This window comes from Narcine bancroftii, chromosome 3 (assembly GCF_036971445.1).
Source record: "Narcine bancroftii isolate sNarBan1 chromosome 3, sNarBan1.hap1, whole genome shotgun sequence".
Taxonomy (NCBI): Eukaryota; Metazoa; Chordata; class Chondrichthyes; order Torpediniformes; family Narcinidae; genus Narcine; species Narcine bancroftii.
Genome location: NC_091471.1, coordinates 279,155,791 through 279,179,115, shown reverse-complemented (window position 1 = coordinate 279,179,115; position 23,325 = coordinate 279,155,791). Strand labels below are relative to the sequence as shown.

The 23,325-nt window shown below is 41.4% G+C and overlaps 1 protein-coding gene across 3 annotated transcripts in view; it reads right to left on the bottom strand.

Annotated features, from left to right (window-relative positions):
* The window catches only part of snx8a (sorting nexin 8a), a 55,277-nt gene that overhangs the window by 17,354 nt on the left and 14,598 nt on the right, over positions 1 to 23,325 (bottom strand). For all 3 annotated transcript variants that reach the window (XM_069928290.1, XM_069928292.1, XM_069928291.1), the window contains 5 exons: positions 22,906 to 23,033; positions 15,397 to 15,529; positions 13,686 to 13,873; positions 9,639 to 9,756; positions 2,920 to 3,041 (listed from right to left, as the gene is read on the bottom strand). In XM_069928290.1, the coding sequence (XP_069784391.1) occupies positions 2,920 to 3,041; positions 9,639 to 9,756; positions 13,686 to 13,873; positions 15,397 to 15,529; positions 22,906 to 23,033 (689 nt within the window). The remainder of the gene's footprint in view (positions 1 to 2,919; positions 3,042 to 9,638; positions 9,757 to 13,685; positions 13,874 to 15,396; positions 15,530 to 22,905; positions 23,034 to 23,325) is intronic.

The window sequence follows — 23,325 nt, the reverse complement described above, 5'->3', positions numbered from 1 at the left end:
TGAGCAAATAGCTCCTCTCATGTGATTGTGAGTTGAGCCAGCAAAGCGGATGAATAAGGCTTGATGGAAGGTGACCAGAGAAGAAGTGGCTTCAACTATCAAACAAGAAGAAGACTCCATGAAAGGCATTGCAGACCTCAATGGCTGGTTTATAGGTTAGTGGAACTGGAACAGATGAATGTACATTGCAAAGCCCCCCTGGTGCTGCATTGAGCAAAATACTGAAGATAGAGACGCAATCAGCGGTATTTGAATGTTCAGATGTGAATCTGGTGATAGTGTTTCCAGGGTTATGAGCGTAGGAAGATCTTCAAAGTCTTCAAGACATCTCAAACAAATACAGCTTCACGTGCTTCAAGCATATTGGCTGTACATGCTAAGGCACAGGCAGACTTGGTTCCAATCTGTGCACAACGCGAGAAAAAATATGCTTTAGAAAATATGAAAGCTGAAATGAAGAATCAGCAACTGAAGTTACAAATGGCTAGAGAAGAACAAAAAAGATTATTGAAGAGAGAAAAGAAAGGATTAGAGCTTGAGGAACAACATACTATGAAGATGGCCAGAGTAAAAGTATTAGCTCAGGCTAATAGATCTGCAAGATCTATCACTCAGCCTGAAGTACCCAAGGAGCCACCAGGAGGTCAATAGGTACTACAAGAAATGTGTATACTTGAGCAAGGAGCCCCGGGTGGCGCTGCTCGTGCTCAAACGTCAATGAGCAACACCGTGGAAAGGGCGAGCAACATTCTATCTTTTCCTAGTGCACAATTTATGAATCTTCCTGAAAGAAGAGCATTTTAACCAAGTTCTACCACATGAGTTGATCATATTCAACAACTGACATCTCAACCACGTGTTGCTGAAGAGCCAGCAATAAGTCAAGGATCTCCAATGCCATCACAGCTATACCAAGGAACCCTATCAATGCCATAATTTACATATCAAGGTCCAACACCAATGGCACCAGTTCAAGTTCAGCCAACTTCATTGACAACAAGACAACCAGTCGCAAGCCATGGTTGACAAGACAATATATTATCACTCAGAGCGAAACAGAATGAAATTTCTGCTGTGTTAACTCAGCAACAAAGTTCATACAGTTTACCCAAGAAGGAAATTCCAGTTTTTAATGGCGATCCATTGCAATATCTGACATTCATGAATTTCTTTGAATATCACATTGAAAGTAATACTAAAAACACCAAAGATCTTCTGTATTACCTGGAGCAGTAAACTGGAGGACAGGTGAAGGAGTTAGTCAAAAGTTTCCAATATATGGATCCAGACCAAGGTTTCAAAAGGGCCCACACAGATAAGATTCTTTCTTGGACAGCAATAAAATCAGAGGATGAAAAGGCTTTACAACGTATGCTCTCTTTCTGAGAGGATTTAGTAATGCAATGGGAAGTAGTGTACATTTGCAAGAGCTGAATTTGGTTGCTAATTTGATGATTATTGTCAATAAATTACCTTACAAGTTAAAGGACTTATGGAGAACTTAAGATGCTTTCCAGAAGGGACGCTACCTTTGAGGATGTTGTACAATTTTTGGAATGGCATGTGCATGTTTACACCATACAAAGATTTATAAATATTAAGGATACTTCAATAATTCTTAAGGATGTAAAGAAGTCTAAATCATTGTCTCAACAGAAATCAAAGGGAAATTTGTTACTGCTGTGTCAGATACAAGCACAAGAAAGGATAAGGAAACAATGAAAAAGGAAGATCAAACTGTTCAGGGAAGTTGTTTGTATTGCAAAGAACAACATGCTTTATAAAAATGTTCACAATTGTATAAAAAATTGTATGATGAGAAATTAACCTTTTTAAAGAAGAATAGAATATGTTTTGGCTGCTTGTGCGAAGGACACATCAGCAAAACTTGTAACAAGCGACTCAGTTGTGATATATGCAGTTTAAAACATTCCCAAGTTACTGCATGCTCAACGAAGTAAAGTTGAGAAGGATGTCAAACGAATCCAAGACTAAAAAGATAGTCAAAGAGAATGCTTCAGCTTCAGTTCAGACAAACAGTCTTACTGGGGCCGGTGACAAAACTCTCTCGATAGTTCCTGTACAGGTTAAAGCTAAAAAAAGGAAGCTTCACACTGAAGACTTACGCATTTCTTCATGCGGGATTTTGTACTGTTGAATTGATGAATAAACTTAATCTTCATGGTAAAAGATCAAAATCTGTTAAAGACAATGAATGATGAAAGGAATATTGAAACTAATATAGGTTTGTGTTTTGAGATTGAGAAATATTAGAAGCTGGAAAGTGTCACCTACAGTAACGACACCCATCAATTCACAGATTATTTATTCGGTGAGGTATTAATTGGAAAATCTCCATGGGTGGTGGGGCAGGCTGTCAGCGGGTGGCCAGGCCATCAAGGCAGGAGGTGGCCAGAGGAGCCATCAGCAGGCTCCTCACCAGGCTGCTTCGGCCTTGAGTGCCTCTTGTCAGCACCAAAGGCTCAATGTGCCCTGGCTGGCACTGGTAGAGCAGTTCCAGCTGCATGAAGGATTATGGGTAGGGAAGATGGCCATTTTATCCCCATTGATCCCGCATTGAGCCATCACCAGGTGCCATGTGTGCTGGAGAGGCCCCAAAGCAGCCCGATGAGATGCCGGCCTGGAGCTCTCAAATGAACCCCGGCAGCGCAGCACTGCACCCCAGGATGGAGATTCATTATTGGGCTAGGAACTCGGATATTGGGCATGTAAGTCGAGGACAATGGCGCCTCCTCTCCTGTAAGTGGCGTTCCTGTTCTCTGCTCCACCTGCCATACCCCAGATACGCCTATAATCAATATGTTAACACTGAAAGGCTCAAAGCAGACAATAAGTCTCATTTTTCTTCACAGTCAATGTAAAGATCAGGAAACATTGTGAGAAACAAATAATACTCACAGGACCATTAAAGCACAGGAAGATCTGCAGAATTTCATCTTTGGAGAAAAATGGGTGACGAGCCACCAAGTTAACAAAGCGTTTCAGAGCTCGCCGTCGAGATTCAATGAACTCCCTGTCAGCTGTGTGAGCAGGGAAAAATTCCAACAGATTAACATAAACTGGAGTGAACACAAAGCAACACAGAAAACAAAATAAATTGCAGGTGCCGGAAATCTGAAATTAAAATATCTAGTACAGGGGTGGCCAACTTTTTTTATTTTATTTTAAATTTAGACATACAGCATGGCAACAGGCCATTTAAGCCCACGAGTCTGTGCGGCTCAATTACATCCAATTGACCTATGCCCCCAGTACATACTTGTATACCAAAATGGCCTGTTACTGTGCTGTATGTCTAAATTAAAAATTAAAAGGTTGGCCACCTCTGTGTCTGGCAGCATTATAGTTTCAGGTCGAAGGTGTCATCCGATGAAGTTCTGACAAAAGGTCTTCAATCTGAAATGTCTGCTGCTTTTCTTTTCACAGATGCTACCTGACCTGCTGAGTGTTGAATGTTTCCACCATTTGTTTTTTTGCAATGTTAAAATTGCAACTTAACCAGATAAAAATATATAAAACAATACAGCACAGTACAGCCCCTTCGGCCCTCGATGTTGTGCCGACCCATATATTTCTTTCAAAAAAAAAAGTACTAAACCCTCCTTGCACCATAACTCTCTATTTTTCTTTGTGTCTAAGAGTCTTTGAAATGGCCCCCAACGATTCAACCTCCACCACCATCCCCAGCAAGGCATTCCAGGCTCCCACAACTCTATGTATAAAAAGCTTCCCTCCCTTCACTTTGTACATATGTCCTCTGGTGTTTGCTGATCCTCCCCTAGGAAACAGGTGCTGGCTGTCCACCCTATCTATGTCTCTAAGAATCTTGTAGACTTCTATCAAGTCTCATCTCATCCTTCTATGCTCCAAAGAGAAAAGTCCCATTTCTGCATCCTACTCCAAGTATGGTCTCTACAAGCCCTGATTTCATCAATTCAGAATCCAACCCCTCAGAAATTAGGCCGTCAGCCCTTTCATGCCAACCAGGTTGCTACCTGAGTCCCATTTGTCCGTGTTTCATTCATATCCCTCTAAACCTTTCCTGCACATGTTCCAGTCTAAATGTCTGTGGATGTTGCAGTTGTACCCACCTCTACCATTACTGTACCTTTAGCAGTTACTCCCATGTACTCACCATCTGTGTGGAGAAGATGACCCTCAAGTTCCTATTAACTCTTTCCCCTACTACATTAAATACATGTCCCACATGATTTTAGACTACCCTAGCCTGAGAATAAAGACAGTGATTTTATATACTCTCACTCTCTAGGGAGAAAAGTCTCAGCCTCTCCATATAACTGAAGCTCTCCAGTTCCAACAACATCCTCCTGAATTCTTTCTGTACCCTTTCCAGTTTGATACCATATTCCCCATAATTGGGCAAGCACACAATACTCCAAATGTGGTCTCACCAACATCTTGTACAGGTGTAACATGGTGTCTCAAATCCTGCAATACCCTTTCTGCTGCCTTCACCACCCTGTCTACCTGCTACCACTTTCATTCCATTGGTATCTGTGTTCTGCAACACTCTCCAGGCCCCTGCCATTCTGTGCCATTCCTTCCCTAGTTTAACTTCCCAAAACACATCACTTTGCATTTCCAGGTTAAAATCTATCCACTATTCCTTGATCCCCAGTTGATCTAAATAGTGTTGTAATCTTACACAATCTTCTTCATTGTGCACTAAACCAATAATTCTAGTGTCATCCACAAACGTACTAACTATGTTAACTACATTATTATCTGCACTAAAGATTTAGAAGACAAACAAGAGTGAACCTAGCATAAACCCCTGCAGAACACCCTTGGTGAAAGGCCTTGTCACAATAAATACTTCCTCCTGTACTCACCACCTCTTCCAATGAAGCATAATTTCCCTTCTTAACTGTTTGCTGTTCCTTTATGCTTACATTATGACTGTGTACAAAGATATCTCTGTACAGTACATCAAGATTTCCCAGACTATTGTCTAAACAGACTTTTTTTCTACCAGTGTGCAACTTCATATTGATTACACCACATTGCATCTTCCATTTGTCCACCCTACTGTCGAAACCACATTGAAGCTTCTTTGCATTGCCTTACAACTCTTCATCCCACCTATTTGACAAGGCAAACTTAGAAATACTGCACTTAATTTCTCTCAGTTGTACCATTAAGTTAATTTGGGAACAGCTGGGGTCCAAACACTGTTCCCCAAGGCATCCCACCAGCCAGCAGCTGGCACATGAAAAAGACCCAGTTTGGACCCATGTGGTTTACTGTCTGTGAACCACTTTTCAATCCATGCCTGGAAATTAGTCCCACTCACATGTGCTAATCTTACACATTACCTTGCAATTGAAGGCTCGAGGGTGGTGAATTAGCACAGGCCTAGGACCACTCAGCCATGAAGGCTCAATCAGGATTGGGCGGAGAGTCAGTCAGGTAGAGAAAGATGAGTCATACAGGGCGAGGCTGGACACAGCTAGATGGAGGGTGACAATTAGAAATACTGGAGTCTGGTAAGTGCAGAAGGTGACAATGGATGCTATGAGGGGAGAGATGAAGAACAAATTGGACCAGATGGAGCTGAGGCTACGGGGAAGTCCTGATGGAGCATTCTGGGTAGAAGAGTGTGTGGGTGGCACGGTTAGCTTAGCAGTTAGCGCAACTTATCACAGCACCAGTGACCGGGTTAGAATCTGGCGCTGTCTGTAAGGAGTTTGAACATTCTCCCTGTATCTGAGTGGATTTCCTTTAGGTACTTCCCTCCCTTCAAAACATACAGGGATTGTAGGTTAATTGGGATATTTGGGCATTGTATGTCGTAAGGGCCTGTTGCCGTGCTGCATGTTTAAATTTAAATTAAAAAAATTAAGGGTATGGAACCGGAAGAGTTGGCAGGTTGGGTGGGGGGGGGTGGAAAGAATGGAAGTAGATCAGATGCAAGAGGGGATTTGTTACCTGAAATTTCCCAATTAAGTTTCAGGAATTCTCTCTTTGGACCGATTGTTCAAGTTTAACCAAGACGCAACTAAACTCCCTCGACATCTATGACTGTACAGGCAAATACTGTTCCAACTCCAGCTTCAAATTCAATGATATCATCACTGTGGTTGGCTAGGTATCAAATTACACCATCATGGAACACAGGGAGGTGAATGAAAGACTAGTAACATGGTACCAAGATAATAAGACAAAAGAGAAACTCAATGTCAGGGGGCAGAGACCACACTCCTGTCCACAACCGTAGTGCTGGAATGGAAAGAATAGATGGCTTCAGTTCTTCGGAATAAATATCTCCAATGATCTGGGACAATCATGTTGATAGTCAAGAGAGCATGCCAACATCTCTCCCCACTTTCCTAGAAAACTATGTTTACCAGGTCTCTCAACAACTTCAACAGGTGCTCTATTGAAAGCATACTTGCTGATGCATCACAGTATAGAGTGGGAGATGCAATGCCAAGATCAGAAGCTCCAGAAGGTAGTGAATGCAGCTCAGACCCATCAACATCTCACACTCTGTTAGAGAGGGAGCTAATATACAGAAGGGCCCATCACACCCCAGACACAATTAATTGTCCCATCAGGAAGGCTCAAAAATGTATAATTATGCAGCACCAGACTAAAACTTACATAGAACATTACAACACAACACAGGCCTTTCAGCCCACAATGTTGTGCTGATCTATATATACCTACCATAAAAACCTTCCCTACCTCATAACCTTCTATTTTTCTTCAACCATGTGCTTGTCTTAGAATCTCTTAAATGCCCCTAATGTTCTAGCCTCCACCCCTACCCCTGGCAAAGCACTCCAGGCACCCACAACTCTCTATGCAAAAAAAAAACCACCCAATCTCTCCCTTCACTTTGTACAATGCCCTCTAGTGTTTGCTATTCCTGCCCTGGGAAAAAGCTGCTGGCGGTCTACCTTATCTATGACTCTCATGATCTTGGAGACCTCTATTAAGTCACCTCTCATCCTTCTTTACTCCAGAGAGAAAAGCCCTCACTCTGCTAACATGCCTCATAAGTTAAGGGTAAGGGGGAAAAAAATTTTATGTAACATGAGAGTGAGCTTCTTCAATCAGAGAGTGGTGGCTGAGTTGAATGACCTTCCAGAAGAGGTGGTTGCAGCAAGGTCAATTTAAGAAAAAGTTGAATAGGTGCATGGATGTGAGGGGATTAGACGGTTATGGGCAGAGTTGCAGGGAAGTGGGATTAGAGGAGATCAGTATGGACTAGAGGGGTCAGGATGGCCTGTTTCTATACTGTAATTGTTAAACAAGACATATTTTCCAATCCAGGCAACATCCTGGTAAATCTCCTCTGCACCCTCTCCATATATTCCATTTCCTTCTTGTAATGAGGACACCAGAACTGAACAGAATATTCTAAGTGATTTATAATGCTGTAACATTACCTTATGACTCCTGAACTCGATCATTTGATTAACGAAGCCCAGCATTCCATAGGCCTTATTAACTGTCCTATCATCCTGCACTATGACCTTGAGAGATCTATGGATTTGGATCACAAGATCCCTCTGTTCTTTCACACTCTTAAGCATCCTACAGTAACCATTTCCTCCATTTTTGTTTCACCTACCAAAATGCAGAACTTCACACTTACCCAGATTGAATTCCATCTGCCACTTTTCCGCCCAACTCTACATCCTGTTGTAACCTACGACAGCCTTCAACACTTTCCACAACACCTCCAACTTTTGCATCATCTGCAAACTTATTGACCCACTCCTTTGTTCAGGTAATTTATAAAAATCACAAAGAGCAGGGACCCCAAAACAGACCCCTGCAGTACTCCACTAGTCGCTGACCTCCAGGCAGAATACTTTTCATCCACTACTACTCTCTGTTTTCTACAGGCAAGCCAATTCTGTATCCACACAGCCAAGATTCCAATGGAGCCCATGCCTCAATGAGTTTTCCATGGGGGTATCTAACGTTACTAAAATCTATAAACACTGTATCTTCTGCCCAACCTTCATCAATTCACTATGTCCTCAAAAAATATAGAAGCAGAATTAGGCCATGCAACCCATCAAATCTGCTCTGCCATTCTAATCGTAGCTGATGTATTTTTCCTTTCAACCCCATTCTCCTGCCTTCTCCCATAACCTTTGACCCCCATACTAATCAAGAATGTATAAACCTTTATCAACAGCTTCATAAAGGAGGTATTAATAAATCTTTAAATTTCTTATAAAATTCAGGCAGAAAACCATCCTCCCCTGGTGACTTACCATTTTGCACAGAACTAAAAACCTCACTAATTTCTCTTACCATAAATGGAGCATCTAAATCTTTTTGAACATGACAATTCAAGGTAGACAAACTAATTTGAGACAAAAAAAATTATCAATTTTAACCTCATCACTACGAAACGGAGATTTATACAAATTAAAAATAAAAATCCTTAAATGAATCATTTATTTCTTGAGGTTTATGTAATTTTCTTTGAATTCTTTTAAATAGCAAAAAAGTTTTGGCTTGGCAATTGAAGGCAGACAAACAAGGGAGAGATCCAAACATACCTCCTCCAACCTCTTCTCTTTCATTTGGAGTTCTCAATGTGGCCTCTGTCCATCAGTGAGACCAAGGGTATACTAGGCAACCATTCTGAGGAACATGCGTTCTGTTATCATTTCAATTCCCCTCCCAGTCCCACAGCAACCCGTCCTCTACTTTCTGTACTGTCACTGCGAGGCCAAAGGCAAGCTGGAAGAACAGAAAACAACCCCTTTTCCAACTGGATCGTCTGCAGCCCAATGTCATGAGCACAAAATGTTTAATTATCAGGTAACCTCATCCCTGGTGTTCCTTTCCCATTCCTATCAACCCACTTAGATTCATTCTCGCTTTTGTTCACCTTTTCCATTTCCTTCTCCTTCCCTCCCCTCCCCTCTATTTAATTAAATTTTACTTCCTTCCCCACCCAGTTCCATCTGCCCTTTATCCACACAGCTCCATCATGTTTTCTCCCTCTTTGATTTAAGCTGCCTCTCCCCTCCTCCCCCACCCAGTTCCATCTGCCCATCGTCCCTTGCTTATCTGGTTCTACTTCATTTTCCAGCCTCTGTTGCAATCTTCTCCTCCTCACCTGTCTCTCCACTCATCTGTTTCCACCAGTTTGTCTCCAAAATCCCCTCCAGGCTCCAACTGGCCATCATCTGCACTTCTCCGAGTTCTACCAACGGTTCCCTCTTGTCTCTTTACACTGGCCATCTTCCCTATTCGCACTCAGTCCTGATACAAGCTCTCACCACATGACATCATCCATCCCTCTGTATCCAGAGACACTGCTTAACATGCTGAGTTTTTCTAACTCTTTGATTTTGCTCCAGATTCCAACTGCAGTCTTGTATGTCTCTATAATAGCTATTTGACCACATAGATTTGTCTCTATTCACACTATCAACTCAATTATCTTTGAACTGCTTCATGAATTCAGGTAAATAAAGTTTTATGTTGCCTTTTTAAACAAAGTCTCCCTCCTTTTACCAATTTGTTATTAATGTTCCTTTCTGTAACAATACATCAATTATCACACAATGTATCACCTCGTCATTCCCCCTTAACTTTCTCTACCTCTCGACTACCTTTACCTCTTAGCATTCTCTTTGGCGGCAGAGTTGGCACCATCCTGTATGGGAATCGCTGGAGCAGCACCTCATGGAACACCACAAAATCATTGTATCTTCGATAAACAGTTGATTTGAACCGCTGTAAAGAAAATACGTATTGATTAGGGTTTGCTTTGTTTCATATCTTCATTCTAAACTCTTCAAAAGGCCACGGACGCATTTTCCCCTCTCAAATATGACTCAACTAGTCGGAAATAAGCAGACACCATCAATCATTAAATCTACTCTTATCTAACACTGACTAGAAGCAGGAACAAGAGCTCCACTGTTCCATTACCAATGTATCCCTGAAACTCCATTCTCCTGCCTTCGATCCTTTGTAAGTTATAGTCTTGTTTATTCTTTCGGGGGCTTGGGCACAAAAATCCATGGAGTAATATTGTCTTTTGGAAAAGAGATTAAACTGCAAGGCGATCTTGGTCCCTCAGAAGGGTTGCAGAATTAATGTTAGTCACTCCGATGAAGAAAAGTAATTGCCTTTATTCAAGTTCAAGATCTTTTTATGCCAGTTTGTCAATCTCATCTAAATATACAATTCTCTCATTCTTTTCATGATTTAATTACTAAGAAAATCAAATCAGTCATTTATTTGTCATAATTGTTCCTGGGATCAAACCAAGTGCTGCATTGTTGTAACCTGGTCTAAAGCTTGAAGTTGGTAAAAATAAAAATAAACCTTTTATTGCTTAAACTTAGGAAAGAAATATCATATACCTACCAGAATTACATACCATGGAGATATGCACTTGGCAATTAAATTTACTGGCAACCTAACAGCAGAGAGAAAAGTCACGATTCATATTGCATTGAATTGCGCATTATTGGAGGGTTCAGTGATACCACCCATCATCTTTCAAAACAATTTTTGCAGCACCTTTCTCATGGTTAAAATCTTCCAGACGGTTCCATGACAGGTTATCAGCAAAAATTTGATACCACATCAAAAAGAGTAGGAATTTAGGACTGGGACAAAAGCTTAGTCAAAGAATTAGATTTCAAGGAGAGTCTTTGAAAGGAGCAGAGATTTAGGGAGGGAACTCTGGATCTTAGAATCCGGATCAATGCTATTTGGTGACAAAACGAACTGGGGGTGAAAATAGAAAAAAAAAACCTTAAATAATCAGCAAGCCAAGCAGTGTCTGAGGAGCAAAGAGGGAGAGAAAAAGAGTGTCAATGCTTCAAGTTGATTTTTCATCAAGAGCCTGACTTGGAAGAGTGCAGAATATTTGAAGCTTGAAGAAGAGGAAATTACAGAGATAGGTATGCCAAAACAGACCTTCATATCTCACAATGACCCTGCCACTCATGATGTCAATTAAATTAATCCCATCTGCCAGCATGTGATCCATATCTCTGAACTCCCTATAGGTCAAGTGCTTTATTACCCTCACCCCGACCAGCAGCATTTCCAGGAATCTACTACTGTGGGGAAAAAAAATGCCTCGCATATCACCTTTAAATTTTCTCCCTCTCACCACAAACATAGCTCCTCCACTTTTTCAAATTCCCACCCTGGGATAAAGAATCTGACTGTTTATCCTATCTCTACCTCTCAAAAATTTATGAACTTTTACCAGGTCTTCCCTCAGTATCTGATGCTCCGGAGAAAACAACCTCTCCTTATTGCTAAGTTCCGTGCATGCCATAATGCTCCAACACTGCCCACGACCAGGATTCTCCAACCCCCCCAATCAAAACCACTTCTCCCATTTTAAGCCTTCTTCCTCCTCTTGGCCACTTCGTCCTGCCCAGCTGCCCATTTTGGATCTTTTTATTTCCAATTACCACCGCGACATGAACTTTCTCAACTTCACCTCTCCTTTCTCTTATTCCGATCTCACCTCCCTTGAATGCTCTGCAACAATCCCAACCTCACTATCAAACCCACAGACAAGGGTGGTGCTGTTGTGGTCTGGCACACTGACCTCAACCTTGCTGAGGTCAGACAGTTCACCAATATCTCCTCTTACTTACCCCTTCAACAGCACCCCATCATAGAACATCAAGTCACTGTCTCCAATGCAATCTGTAACCTCATCACCTCTGGTCGCCTCCCTCCCACGGCCTCAAACCACATTGTTTTTCAACCCCCCACACTGCACTGTTCTTTCTCCTACCCAAGATACACAAACCCAATTATCCAGGTAGAACCATTGTTTCTGCTTGCTTTTGCTCCACTGAACTAATATCATCTTACCTCAAGTCCATTTTTCTTCCCTGCCAAATTCTCCCCACCAACATCCATGATACCTCACATGATCTCTATCTTCCAATTCCTTGAACTTGATCACCTCATTTTCACAGTGGACGTCCAATCTCTCTACTCCTCCATTCCCCATACAGAATATCTCAAAGCCCTTTTGTTTCTTTCTTGGCAAGAGACCTAATCAGTCTCCCTCCTCCACCTGGCAGAACTTGTTCTCACCCCTTAACAACTTCTCCTTTGATTCATCCCACATTCTCCAGGTCAAAGGAGTAGCCATGGGTACCAGCTATGCCTGTCTGTTTATGGGCTTTGAGGAGCAATCCATGAGGCAAGTCCCCTCAACTCTTCCTCTGCTATATTGGTGCTGCCTCATGCACCTATGATGAGCTCGTCAACTTCATTTACTTGGCCGCTAACTTTCATCCCAACCTCAAATTCACTTGGTTCATCTCCAGCAACAATCTCCCCTTTATTTATCTTTCTGCCTTCATCTAGGGAGACAAGTTTTTTCCCCCCACAGAATTTCTTTTTATTTTTTTTTACAAACCCACCAACTCCAACTATCATAATTACCTCGACTACACATCCAGCTACCTGCAAGGATTCTATTAATTTCTCTCACTTTCCCTGTCATACCTGTTCTCGATCAGGTCTTCGAGTCCAGATCATCCAAAAACGTGGCTTCCTTTCCTGCAGCCCTTTCCTGCATTTCTTCCATCTCCTGCTCACCTGCCTTGGCTCCCTCTGTCCCCAGACTCGACAAAAACAGGATCCCCCTTATCCTCACCTACCACCGAACCAGCTTCCGCCACCCTCAACATGATCCCATCTTCAGACACATCTTCCCCTTTCCTCCTCTGTGACTGCCTTGTTCTCTCATCCCTTCCCTTCAATCACTCCCTTGGCACCTTTCCCTGAAGCTGCAGGGAAGTGCCACACTTGCACTCAGATCTCCTCCCTCACCCCAATTCGGGTCCCCAAACAGTCCTTCCAAGAGAAGCAGCACTTGACTTGTGTATCTGCGAGAGTCATCTGCCACATCTGGTGCTCCCATTATGGCGTCTACATCGGAGAGAGTGGATGCTGACTGGGAGATCACTTTGCTGAGCATTTTCACAGTCCGTGACAGGGTTTTCCCAGTGATCAACTACTTCAATTCTGCATCCCTGCACTGACATGTTGGTCTATGGCCTCGTGTACTGTTAAACCAAAATTACCCATAAATTAGAAGAGCAACATCCAGTTTTTCGATTGGGCACTCTCCAACCCAATGGTATGAACATTGACTTCTCCGGTTTCTACAAACCTACTCCCTTTTCTCCCTCTTTCCCCCCCCCCTCCCCATCTCTGTTTCCTTTTCTCCAGCTCTTCACCCGCTTTCCTCTCCTTTTTGGTGCCCTCCTTCCCTTATCCACCTATTACCTTCTGCCAGTGGGACTGTGCTCCTCCCTCTGCTCCGCCCCACCCAACCTTGATGAGGGACTCAAGCTCAAAACGTTGGTTCTATACCTTTATCTTTGCTCTATAAAGGACACTGTTTGACCTGCTGAGTTTCCCCAGCGTTGCTTTTTCACTTCAATCACAGTGCCTGCAGACATTCGTGTTTTACTCTCATTATCGCTAATATATTGTTAATTTAGGTAGGGATTTGAATGCCGAATACAAAAGTACAGGGAGCCAAAAGCCAATGCTAGTCAGCAAGCATAGGGATTACAGCTTAAAGGATTGGAGAAGATTAAACCAAAGTAAATCAGAATATTAATAACTGGCCAATAATGGATTAAATCCTTGGCCAAACTCACCTGACTGGAAACCTCATATTCCACGTGTTTTAGGAATAGACCCTTCTTCTCTGGAATGAGTTCCACCTGCACCATGTCGATGTGCAGCAGATCTTGTAGGGTCCATGACAGGAGAATTGGATTCCCCCTAGCCTGCATCCGGAGCGACTCCAACTCACTCACATCACCCAATTGAGGCTTTGGATACTCTTGGGAAGAAGTAGCTTGTTATAAAGCAATACAAGGAATCCCAATCACCCATGGTCTCCCTCTCTGCTTAAAACCTTTGGGACATATCCTTAAACCTGCTGGACTATACTCTTGGAAATTATCCATTACAAATTTTCTCAAACTATCTTTTTCACCCTTGCTTTAATAAATGCAAGTCTGCTGTAGCCCAGTGGATGGGCCTCAGGCCATCGAGTCAGATGATAAAGGGTTCAAATTCCACTCCAAAGACACAATACAAAACAACAACAGTCATAAGTAGTTCATTGCTGGTGATGTAGGCCTTTACACAGGCCATAATGGGGTATGAAAACAGAAATTACACTCCAGCACAAACTAAACAAGATATCCAGACTAGTGATCCAAAACTACAAGTTCAAACCCCATGCCACCAGCTGGAAAATTTAAATTTGGTTAATTAAATGAGGTAAAAGTTGGTATTGGTAAACTGCGAAATTACTATAATCACTGCAGAAACTTGTCCTGTGAAGAAAAGATTCAATGACAGAACTTCAAGTACTTGCTGGAGTCAATTTTTTCTCTCAAACAACATTACTGCAATAAAAATCTAGCAATTATAATCTTAAAAAGAGCAATAAATGCATGTAGCTAAATTACATGCTGAAGAATCAAGTCTCAAGAAGAACTTCGTTGGTAATAAGGTGCTTTGTAATATTCTGAAAGTGTGAAAGATGCTAGATAAATTTAGCTATATTCTAGTAAAGTTGTGTTCAAGAACACATCTCCCACAATCAGGCACTTAAAAATGCAGAGAACTGTTGGCAGAATATGAGACCAATTGTTCCAATGACCCTGCACCAGCTCCTGGAAAGGTGAAGAGGATTCATTGCACATCCCTAGAATAACTCCCTGCAGCTCTGCAAATGTCCTGACATTATAAAACATTTCAGAAGTATGAATACAAATTTGTTTTATTGACTCCCATATAAATTACTGCTGGAAGCTTATAAAGGTCTCATCAGGATGTGCCCTCAATCATCTTTCAATCGCTAGTACCACACTGGACATTACCTGGATACCATGATCTAGGCTTAAGTCTGTAGAACATAAAAATTCTGATGTGTCGGGTAGTGAAAAGATGGGACTGTCACATTGAAAAAAGAAAAACCAAGTTACAGATCAGTGCTTTCAGCAAAATGTAACCAAGAACCTGCATTCCTCTCTACCATTATTCTGCAATCTTAATATTGCAAAAGCACCTTCACCACAGGCAATGCCATTACTTAAGGAGGCATATTCTTCAGGGCAACTGGAGACCGTGTTGCTGGTCTTCTCAACAATACCAACATTTCACTGTATATGTGTGAAAAAGAAAAAGTGTATATCATGGCTAACGTGATTTATGGTGTGAAAAATAAAAAATTTAAAAAAAAACAAAAAAAAAACCAATACCAACATTTTAGGAATTAACTTAAATACTGGCAAAAGCACAACTTTGCACTCATTGACCATGAAGTTTTGTACTGGGGAGAACTCAACTTACCTTGCATAATGTTCTCCAGCAGTTTGGCCGAAGGCTGCTTCCCCTGCTGAGCCAGGGCAATTAACAGCAGACCTTTGTACAGAGCAGACTTTGAGAGAGGTTCCACTTTTGATGATTCTACAAGTTCAGCAATCTGCAACCACAAAACAGAAACAAGACAAACTGTTAAAGTAGGCAATAGAAACCATCCAGCAGAGTCGATGAATACTCCGCAGAACAGATAAATGGAACTGCTTGAGAGATACATGCACGAACATACAACTGAGATTCAAAATACATTTACTGGCTATAAAGGGCTCTGAGACATCCAAATGTGTAGTAATGGGGAAGAGTACTGGTGGGCTCAACCCCTTTCCCAGATTATTGATGTATTTTTTACTTTTATTTTGTTTATCTAGGAAAATTTTGGAGAATGTGTTTCTTTTCAGATCAAATTTAGGAACTGGTAGCATTCTTAAATCCTGTTAGGACCAATTGGCTGGAGATTTTGCAGCCGTTTTTAACCTTTCCCACCTTTTTCAAAAGAACATCATTGTATTGGTGCCCAAGAAGAAGAGCAAGGTGACCTTCCTCAACAACTATTGGCCAGTGGCACTTGTATCTAGCATGAAGAAGTGATTCGAGAAGTTGGTTATGGATCAAATCAATTCCTGTCTCAGGAAGGATCTCGACTTACTTATAGGAACATAGGAAGTAGGAACAGGAGTAGGCCAAAAATGGCCCATCCAGCCTGCTCCGCCATTCAATACGATCATGGCTGATCTAATTCATGACCTAACTCCACCTACCTGCCTTCTCCCCATATCCCCTAATTCCTCTATCATGTAAAAATGTATCTAACCTAATTTTAAATATGTTTAATGAGGCAGCCTCAACCACTTCCCTGGTTAGAGAATTCCAAACATTCACTACTCTCTGGGAAAAACTATTTTTCCTCATCTCTGTCCTAAATCTACTCCCCCGAATCTTGAGACTGTGTCCTCTCATTTTAGTTTCCCCGGCCAGCTCAAAAATCCTTCCTACATCTATCCTATCCATACCCTTCATAATCCTATATGTTTCTATAAGATCTCCTCTCATTCTTCTGAACTCGAGCGAATACAATCCTAGATGATTTAATCTTTCATCATAAGTCAACCCCTTCATCCCAGGGATCAACCTAGTAAACCTCCTTTGGACCATCTCCAAAGCCAGTATATCCTTCCTCAAATATGGAGACCAGAACTGGACACAGTACTCCAGGTGCGGTCTCACCAGTACCTTGTACAGTTGCAACATTACCTCCCTACTCCTGAATTCAATTCCTCTAGCGATGAAGGCCAACATTCCATTTGCCTTCTTAATAACCTGCTGCACCTGCAACCTAACTTTTTGCGATTCATGCACAAGCACTCCCAAGTCCCTCTGCACAACAGCATGCTGTAATTTTTCACCCTTTAAATAATATTCAGCTCTTTTATTTTTCTTGCCAAAATGGATAACCTCACACTTACTAACATTGTACTCCATCTGCCAGACCTTTGCCCACTCATCCAGCTTAACTATATCCCTCTAAAGACTCTCCACATCCTCATTACAATTTGCTCTTCCACTCAATTTAGTGTCATCCGCAAACTTGGCTACACCACATTTTGTCCCCTCCTCCAAGTCATAAATGATGAACAGTTTTGGGCCTAACACTGACCCCTGCGGCACCCCACTTACCACTCTCTGCCAACCTGAAAAACTCCCATTTATCCCGATTCTCTGCCTCCTGTCAGACAACCAATTTTCAATCCAGGCCAATATATTTCCCTGGACTCCACTTTCCTGTAACTTACTGATAAGTCTCTTGTGCGGCACCTTATCAAACGCTTTCTGGAAATCCAAATATACAACATCAACCTGTTCCCCTCTATCCACCGCACCCATTATATCCTCAAAGAATCCTAACAAGTTTGTCAAACAAGATCTTCCCTTTCTAAAACCATGCTGCGTCTGCCTGATTGAACCCTTACGTTCCAAAAGTTGCACTATTTCTTCCAAAAGTTTCACTATTACACTTCAAGTTACACTTCAATTCATCTCTCCTCATACTTCAAGTTCTTGGGAGTCCACAAATCAGAGGGCCAGCATATCGAGGCAATGGGAAGAAGGCACACCAAGGCCTCTACTTTCTACAACTGAGGAGACTGTCAGTCATGGAAAACTCGATCAAATTTCTATCAGCGTACTGTGATTTAGAAACTCAAATGCACAGAAACACAGGAGGTTGCAGAGAGTGGCAAAGCTAGTCAAGTCCATCAAAGGAACTGACCTCCTGTTCATTGAAGACATCTACATGAGACCTGGCTCAAGAAAACAGCCAACATGAAAGATTTTCATCTCCCTAGTCATGGTCTCTTCTTGCTGCTGTTTTCAGCCAGAAAATCTCGAGTTTTATTTTTCCAACAACTATAAGGCTCTTGAGCCTCCTCAGACTATAAACTATTAAGATCACCAAAAGATCAACTTAAATATCACTTTGTTTGCACTAACTGCAACTGTGAATATCTTCTGATCCTTTTTTTTTGTCCTATGGCACGATGTGGTCATTTAATTTATAATATTGTTGTTGGTTTATCTTATACAGCTGTGTGCCTGCAGCAAGTAAGAATTTCAATGCATCTATATTTATGCAATAAATATGTTTATTTATCCAATAAAGATGTTTATTTATCCAATAAACATTCATATCATTTGATCGGCTAATCAGCCAGATTCTGTGCCACGTCTTGTATCATACCTATATGTATCAGTCCATTAACAATCTGCTGACACAGGGTTTGAAATATCAGTCTATACAAATGGTAACTTTGCCATAACAGGTCAAAACACCACACCCCTGTCATCAGGAGCCCATAATCTGTCAATGCTATAACAATGGAAGTAAAGTGGAAATGATAACCAATAGTTGTACAACTTCACACAGTTCTCCAGTGTATCCAATATCATTCAAAATATTCAACAATACCAACTTAGAGCTCAAAATTCACCGGTGAATATTTTACTTGCTTTTTTTTAAATAAAAAGAACAAGATCTCTGGATGCATTTTTGGCTTGTCCGATTGAACAAAACAACAGAAGTCTACCATGCCAAATCACTCCAAAACTATCAATTTGTCACTATTTCTTTTCTTCGCCAAGAGCCCCACTCTTAATTTTATTCAATTCCCTTTTGAAAATTATTATCTGCTTCCAGGGACTGCTTTCCAGATGAAAATAACAAGTTGTGTAACTGCCGATAAATAAAGCCCCAGCTTGCACAAAATGTTGCTTTCACAATTATTAGATCATACTATTTGCATGGACTACTTTCATAAATCAGGCAGTATTCATGGTGTGAATCGTTTTCATCGAATTGAAAAAGTTTCAGTGCTTGGATTCTGATCTGGCTCAGTACGCAATGTGCATTCACTCCTGGACACAAACATATAAACCAAATTCATGCTTTGGTTCAGCCACTGTATTGACAAAGTACTACTCTCAGAAGGGAGGTGAGATAGCTTTTTAATCTAGTGTGACCAAAGGCGTTAAATTAGGATGTATGTTTTTTTTTAATGTACTTTTTTTTCAGAGCATGTGTGTCACTGGCAAGATAATATTTATATCCCACCCACAAGGGCTTGAGAAAATTGACCTTTCAGTTCACTTTTGATGAAGAGACATTCGTGATGATATTGCGCAGGGAATTCCATAATTTAGACCCAATAAAAATGAAGGCAATAATTTCAAAATCAAGATGGTGCCCTCTTTGGAGAGAAGTTTCGAGGTGACGCTCCAATGTTCCTACTGCCTTTGTAAATGGAACAAGTCATGGTGCTGAAATGATGGATGATGATCACAGGCCAAGAGAATATTTAGGGTTCTCAATGGAATTCCAATGGAGTAAGCTGCTTTATCCGAGAAGACTTGATAAGGATAAATAAAGGCATTATTTCTTCTTAACTCTGAAGCACTATGCCAGGGAATATTTGAATGAAGATTCTGAGAGACCAGAAAAAAGATCTACAAATGAAATGTTTCTCATCACTATTTCACTCCCACCCAAACTGGAGATTCAATGAGAATTTCAAGAATAATATTTGCCAGATTTTTACAGGGCAAAGGTCTCGAACCTAGATCAGATCTGCCAAGATTGCACGGAAGGACTGAATTGCTGACATCCATTGCTAAGTGAATTTCAGTTATTGTTCCACATTCACTGGCGGCTATCAAGGTGGTAGAACTTTTCTTTTGCTAGCAGACGTGCGCCTTCACCCTTCTCTGCTCAACTCAAGCCAGATACTAACCCAGTGGGTCTCAACCGTTTTCTTTCCACTCACATACCACTTTCAGTAATCTCTAAGCCATAAGTGTTCTGTGATTAGTAAGGGATTGCTGAAGGTGGCATGTGAGTGGGAAGGGAAGGTTGAGAATCACCGAACTAGACCCAATTGTTACTGAAATATTTTGCTTGAGAAAAATTGCCATTGGCCAATTCCCTTTGGAGTTATGAAACCGTGCACATAACAAGTCAATTAGGGACGATTAAATCAGTGGTTTTCAAACTTTTTCTTTCCACCCACAGACCACCTTAAGTAATCACAAAGCACCTATGGCACAGGGAATACTTAAAGTGGTATGTGAGTGGAAAGAAAAAAAGGTTGAGAACCAAAGTATGCCAAACCGATGTGGGGGAAAATTGAAACAAAGCATGAAAGATGTATCACTCAGATTCAGAAAAGAGATTTGAAAATTTCACAAACCTTCAGCAGATCAAGCAGCATTTGTGGAGAGAAATAGAGAGTCAAGGTTGGAGGGTTCTGATGACAGGTGTGACAAAGTATATAGATATGTTTTTGGTAGATAAATTGGGAAAGGTTTGTTAGAGCAGGTTACATACAAACACTTTAAAATGGATCTTATTTCAAATACTGAAGCTCTGCTAATGCTAGGCATATCGGCCCCACAGCCTTAGAGAGTGCCCAAGAGACTTCACTGATGGACTGTTGTTTACAAAAAGGCAACAGGTGAAAGATCTTGTTGGAGCCGCAGATTGTCTGGAGCTGTTCTAAGAGTGTCATGTGGGTTTGCAAGCAGAGAGTGTCAAACAGGCTTTCTCAGAGAGAGAGAGAGAGAGAGAGAGAGAGAGAGAGAGAGAGAGAGAGAGAGAGAGAGAGAGAGAGAGATAACAACCAGCAGCAGCAGCTGGGACTGGAATAGGACAAGCTGGCAAGCTTGTGGAAAACCCTATTTGGAAGAAGGGTTGTGAGTGCTTGGTTCCGTTTGGTCAAAGCCCTTGTGGTTCATGCAAGAGAGGAGAGGACTGGCTGTCTAATGCTTCACTTGGCATAAGTGAAACAAAAAGGGACTCTGTGGTGACCTGAAAGAAAGAGAATCCTGAGGGTGCAAGTTTCTTCGGCAAGACACTGAACTGGCTGATGGAAGTAAATGTACAACAAATCTCTCTTTGAAAACCAACAGGAACCTCCCTGAGTGGTAACCATTTACCTTTCAAGTACCAAAGCCTGGTGAACTTTAAAAATGTTAAATTCTGTGCCCAGTATAAGAATTGCCTGCAACCAGTGAACTTGGAGGAATGAGAAGTGAGATTGGACTGTGAATCAAAGAACTTTTCTGAACTTACACACACATTACATGCACGTGCACTTAGAATTAGAAGGGGTTAAGTTAGGTTAGTTAAGTCAATCGTGGTAAGTTAAAGTTTGTTTCTGTTTTCATGTTTAGAAGTAATTAAAAGCAACTTTTGTTGAAGTAACCATTTGTCTTGGTGAATATCTATTGCTGCTGGGTTTTAGGGTCCTCTGGGCTCGTAACACGGGTCACTTCTGAAACACTCCTGCCTCATTTGCTGTGTATTTCTGGCATTTGCATCACAACAGTTAGTTTGCTTCTCAATGCAACAGAAAATGTATCTGTTCCCAATGTTTAGAGCAAAGCCATTATAGCCCAATCCTTCTGAAATCCCAGCAAAGTGGGAATTCCAAGAAGAGGAAATAAAAGCTGTCAAGAGACAGTCAATAATAAAATCATTTCTCCAGTTCTAAACAATAGGAATTGCTTCATTATATACAACACCAAGCAAGATATTCAACAATACTTACTCAGGCCATAGGTCAACATTTCACAAAGCTGCACCATTAATTTTATAAATACCAATAAAACTCTTACTATGGTGGGCACATGAGAGACTGCAGATGCTGGAATCTGGAGCAAAACACAAGCTTCTGGAGAAACTCAGCAAGTGTATTACACAGTTTGTTTACATTTGTTATCTCTCTACAGTTCTTTATTTGTTTACATGTATACACTTTGAATAGCCTTTTATTTATTTTTAAATTTAGACATACAGCTCAGTAATAGGCCATTTCAGCCCACAAGTCCATGTCACCCAATTAACCTACACCTCCGGAACAGAAGGAAACCAAAGACTCTGGGGACAACCCACACAGATGGGGAGAACATACAAACTCCTTTCAGACAATGTGGGATTCGAACCCTGGTCCCGATCGCTGGCGCTGTAAAGATGTTGCGCTAACCGCTCCGCCAACCGTCCCGCACGACCAATAAGTGGTAATTCTGCCTCACCCGCAGGAAAAAGGATCTCAGGGTATGTACTCTGACAATAAATCTGATATTAATGGAAGAAAAAGAATGGTCAATGGTTCATGCTGGAAACCTTCACTTTGATGGAGGGTTACAGCCCAAAACTGACAACTCTTGGAAATGTTATTGATACAGCAGGGCTCTAGTCCCCACTCCTCTCTTTCACTCTGCAGGTTCAGTTTCCTATACTCCCTTGAAACCTACCTGCTTCTGTCCCCCCCTTGCTCCTTTGAATCTTAGTTCATTGGAAAAAAAATGCATTAATGTATTACTTGCCATCTATAAAACATGAATTACGTCATTAGAGTATTTAATAAAATAATATCTGACAATCTAGAAATCGAGGTCCAGCACCAAAGTCCCAAGCATGATGGATCAGCAAGATTTTTACTTCTCTGTAACACACTCTCCAGTGTCCAATATACAATGTGCTAAATCTAGCCCAGTCATCATCTCTCCAACTTTTAACAGTCTCATATTGACCATTCAAAAAAGGCCCTGAAGTAATTTGTGTTCTATTTGTGAATCGGGACCGGGAAACATGAGAGTTCTGATGGTGAGCAGGGCTCCAAAAGGGGCTCGGGTGTTAAAAGCTTCGTAAACGTATCAGGTTTGGAACTAGGAGCTCCGGTTCACTGATGGAAGGGACAGGAGGCCATGGGGCCGCACAGGCTGCGGGAGTACAGGAGGTGAAACCACGGACACTCGGTGTCCCTGAAGTGGCTCTATTTTGCTTCTCTTTCTCTTATTAGTGGGGGCATTGGGTTAGTGGCACTTCTCTGAGTACCTTTACTTGCAAACAAAGTTAAACTAATTTTATGTTTTTCTGTACATGATAATAAAGGAACCTATCGCTTGCATGCCAGGAGCTTGCTGCATTACCTGGTTCTGTGTAACTGATGACAGCTTGGTCCTATTCAACAGCTTGTGAAAGACACTTCCCTGCACTTTGTCCTCCTGCTTACAGCAAATTGCTTCATATACTTCACGGTAATAGGGGGGCACATCACCTATAATAAAGGAAAAAAGGATGAATTGATAGAAAATAGTGAATGAAGAATATCGCAACCATAAGAAATCCAAAAATTTGACAGACTTTTAAAATCTGGTCACCATTGTTGGAATGCAGCAAGTTTGCCACTAAAGATCTCACCAATAGCAAAGCGATTAGATCATGTGTATTGTGGCCTTGGTGGAGCAACTAATAATGACAATAATATGGGATGTTTCCCTGTTCTTCACTGCAGTACCACAGGATCCTTACATCCCTTACAGAATCTTGTCAGTTCACATCATCCCAAA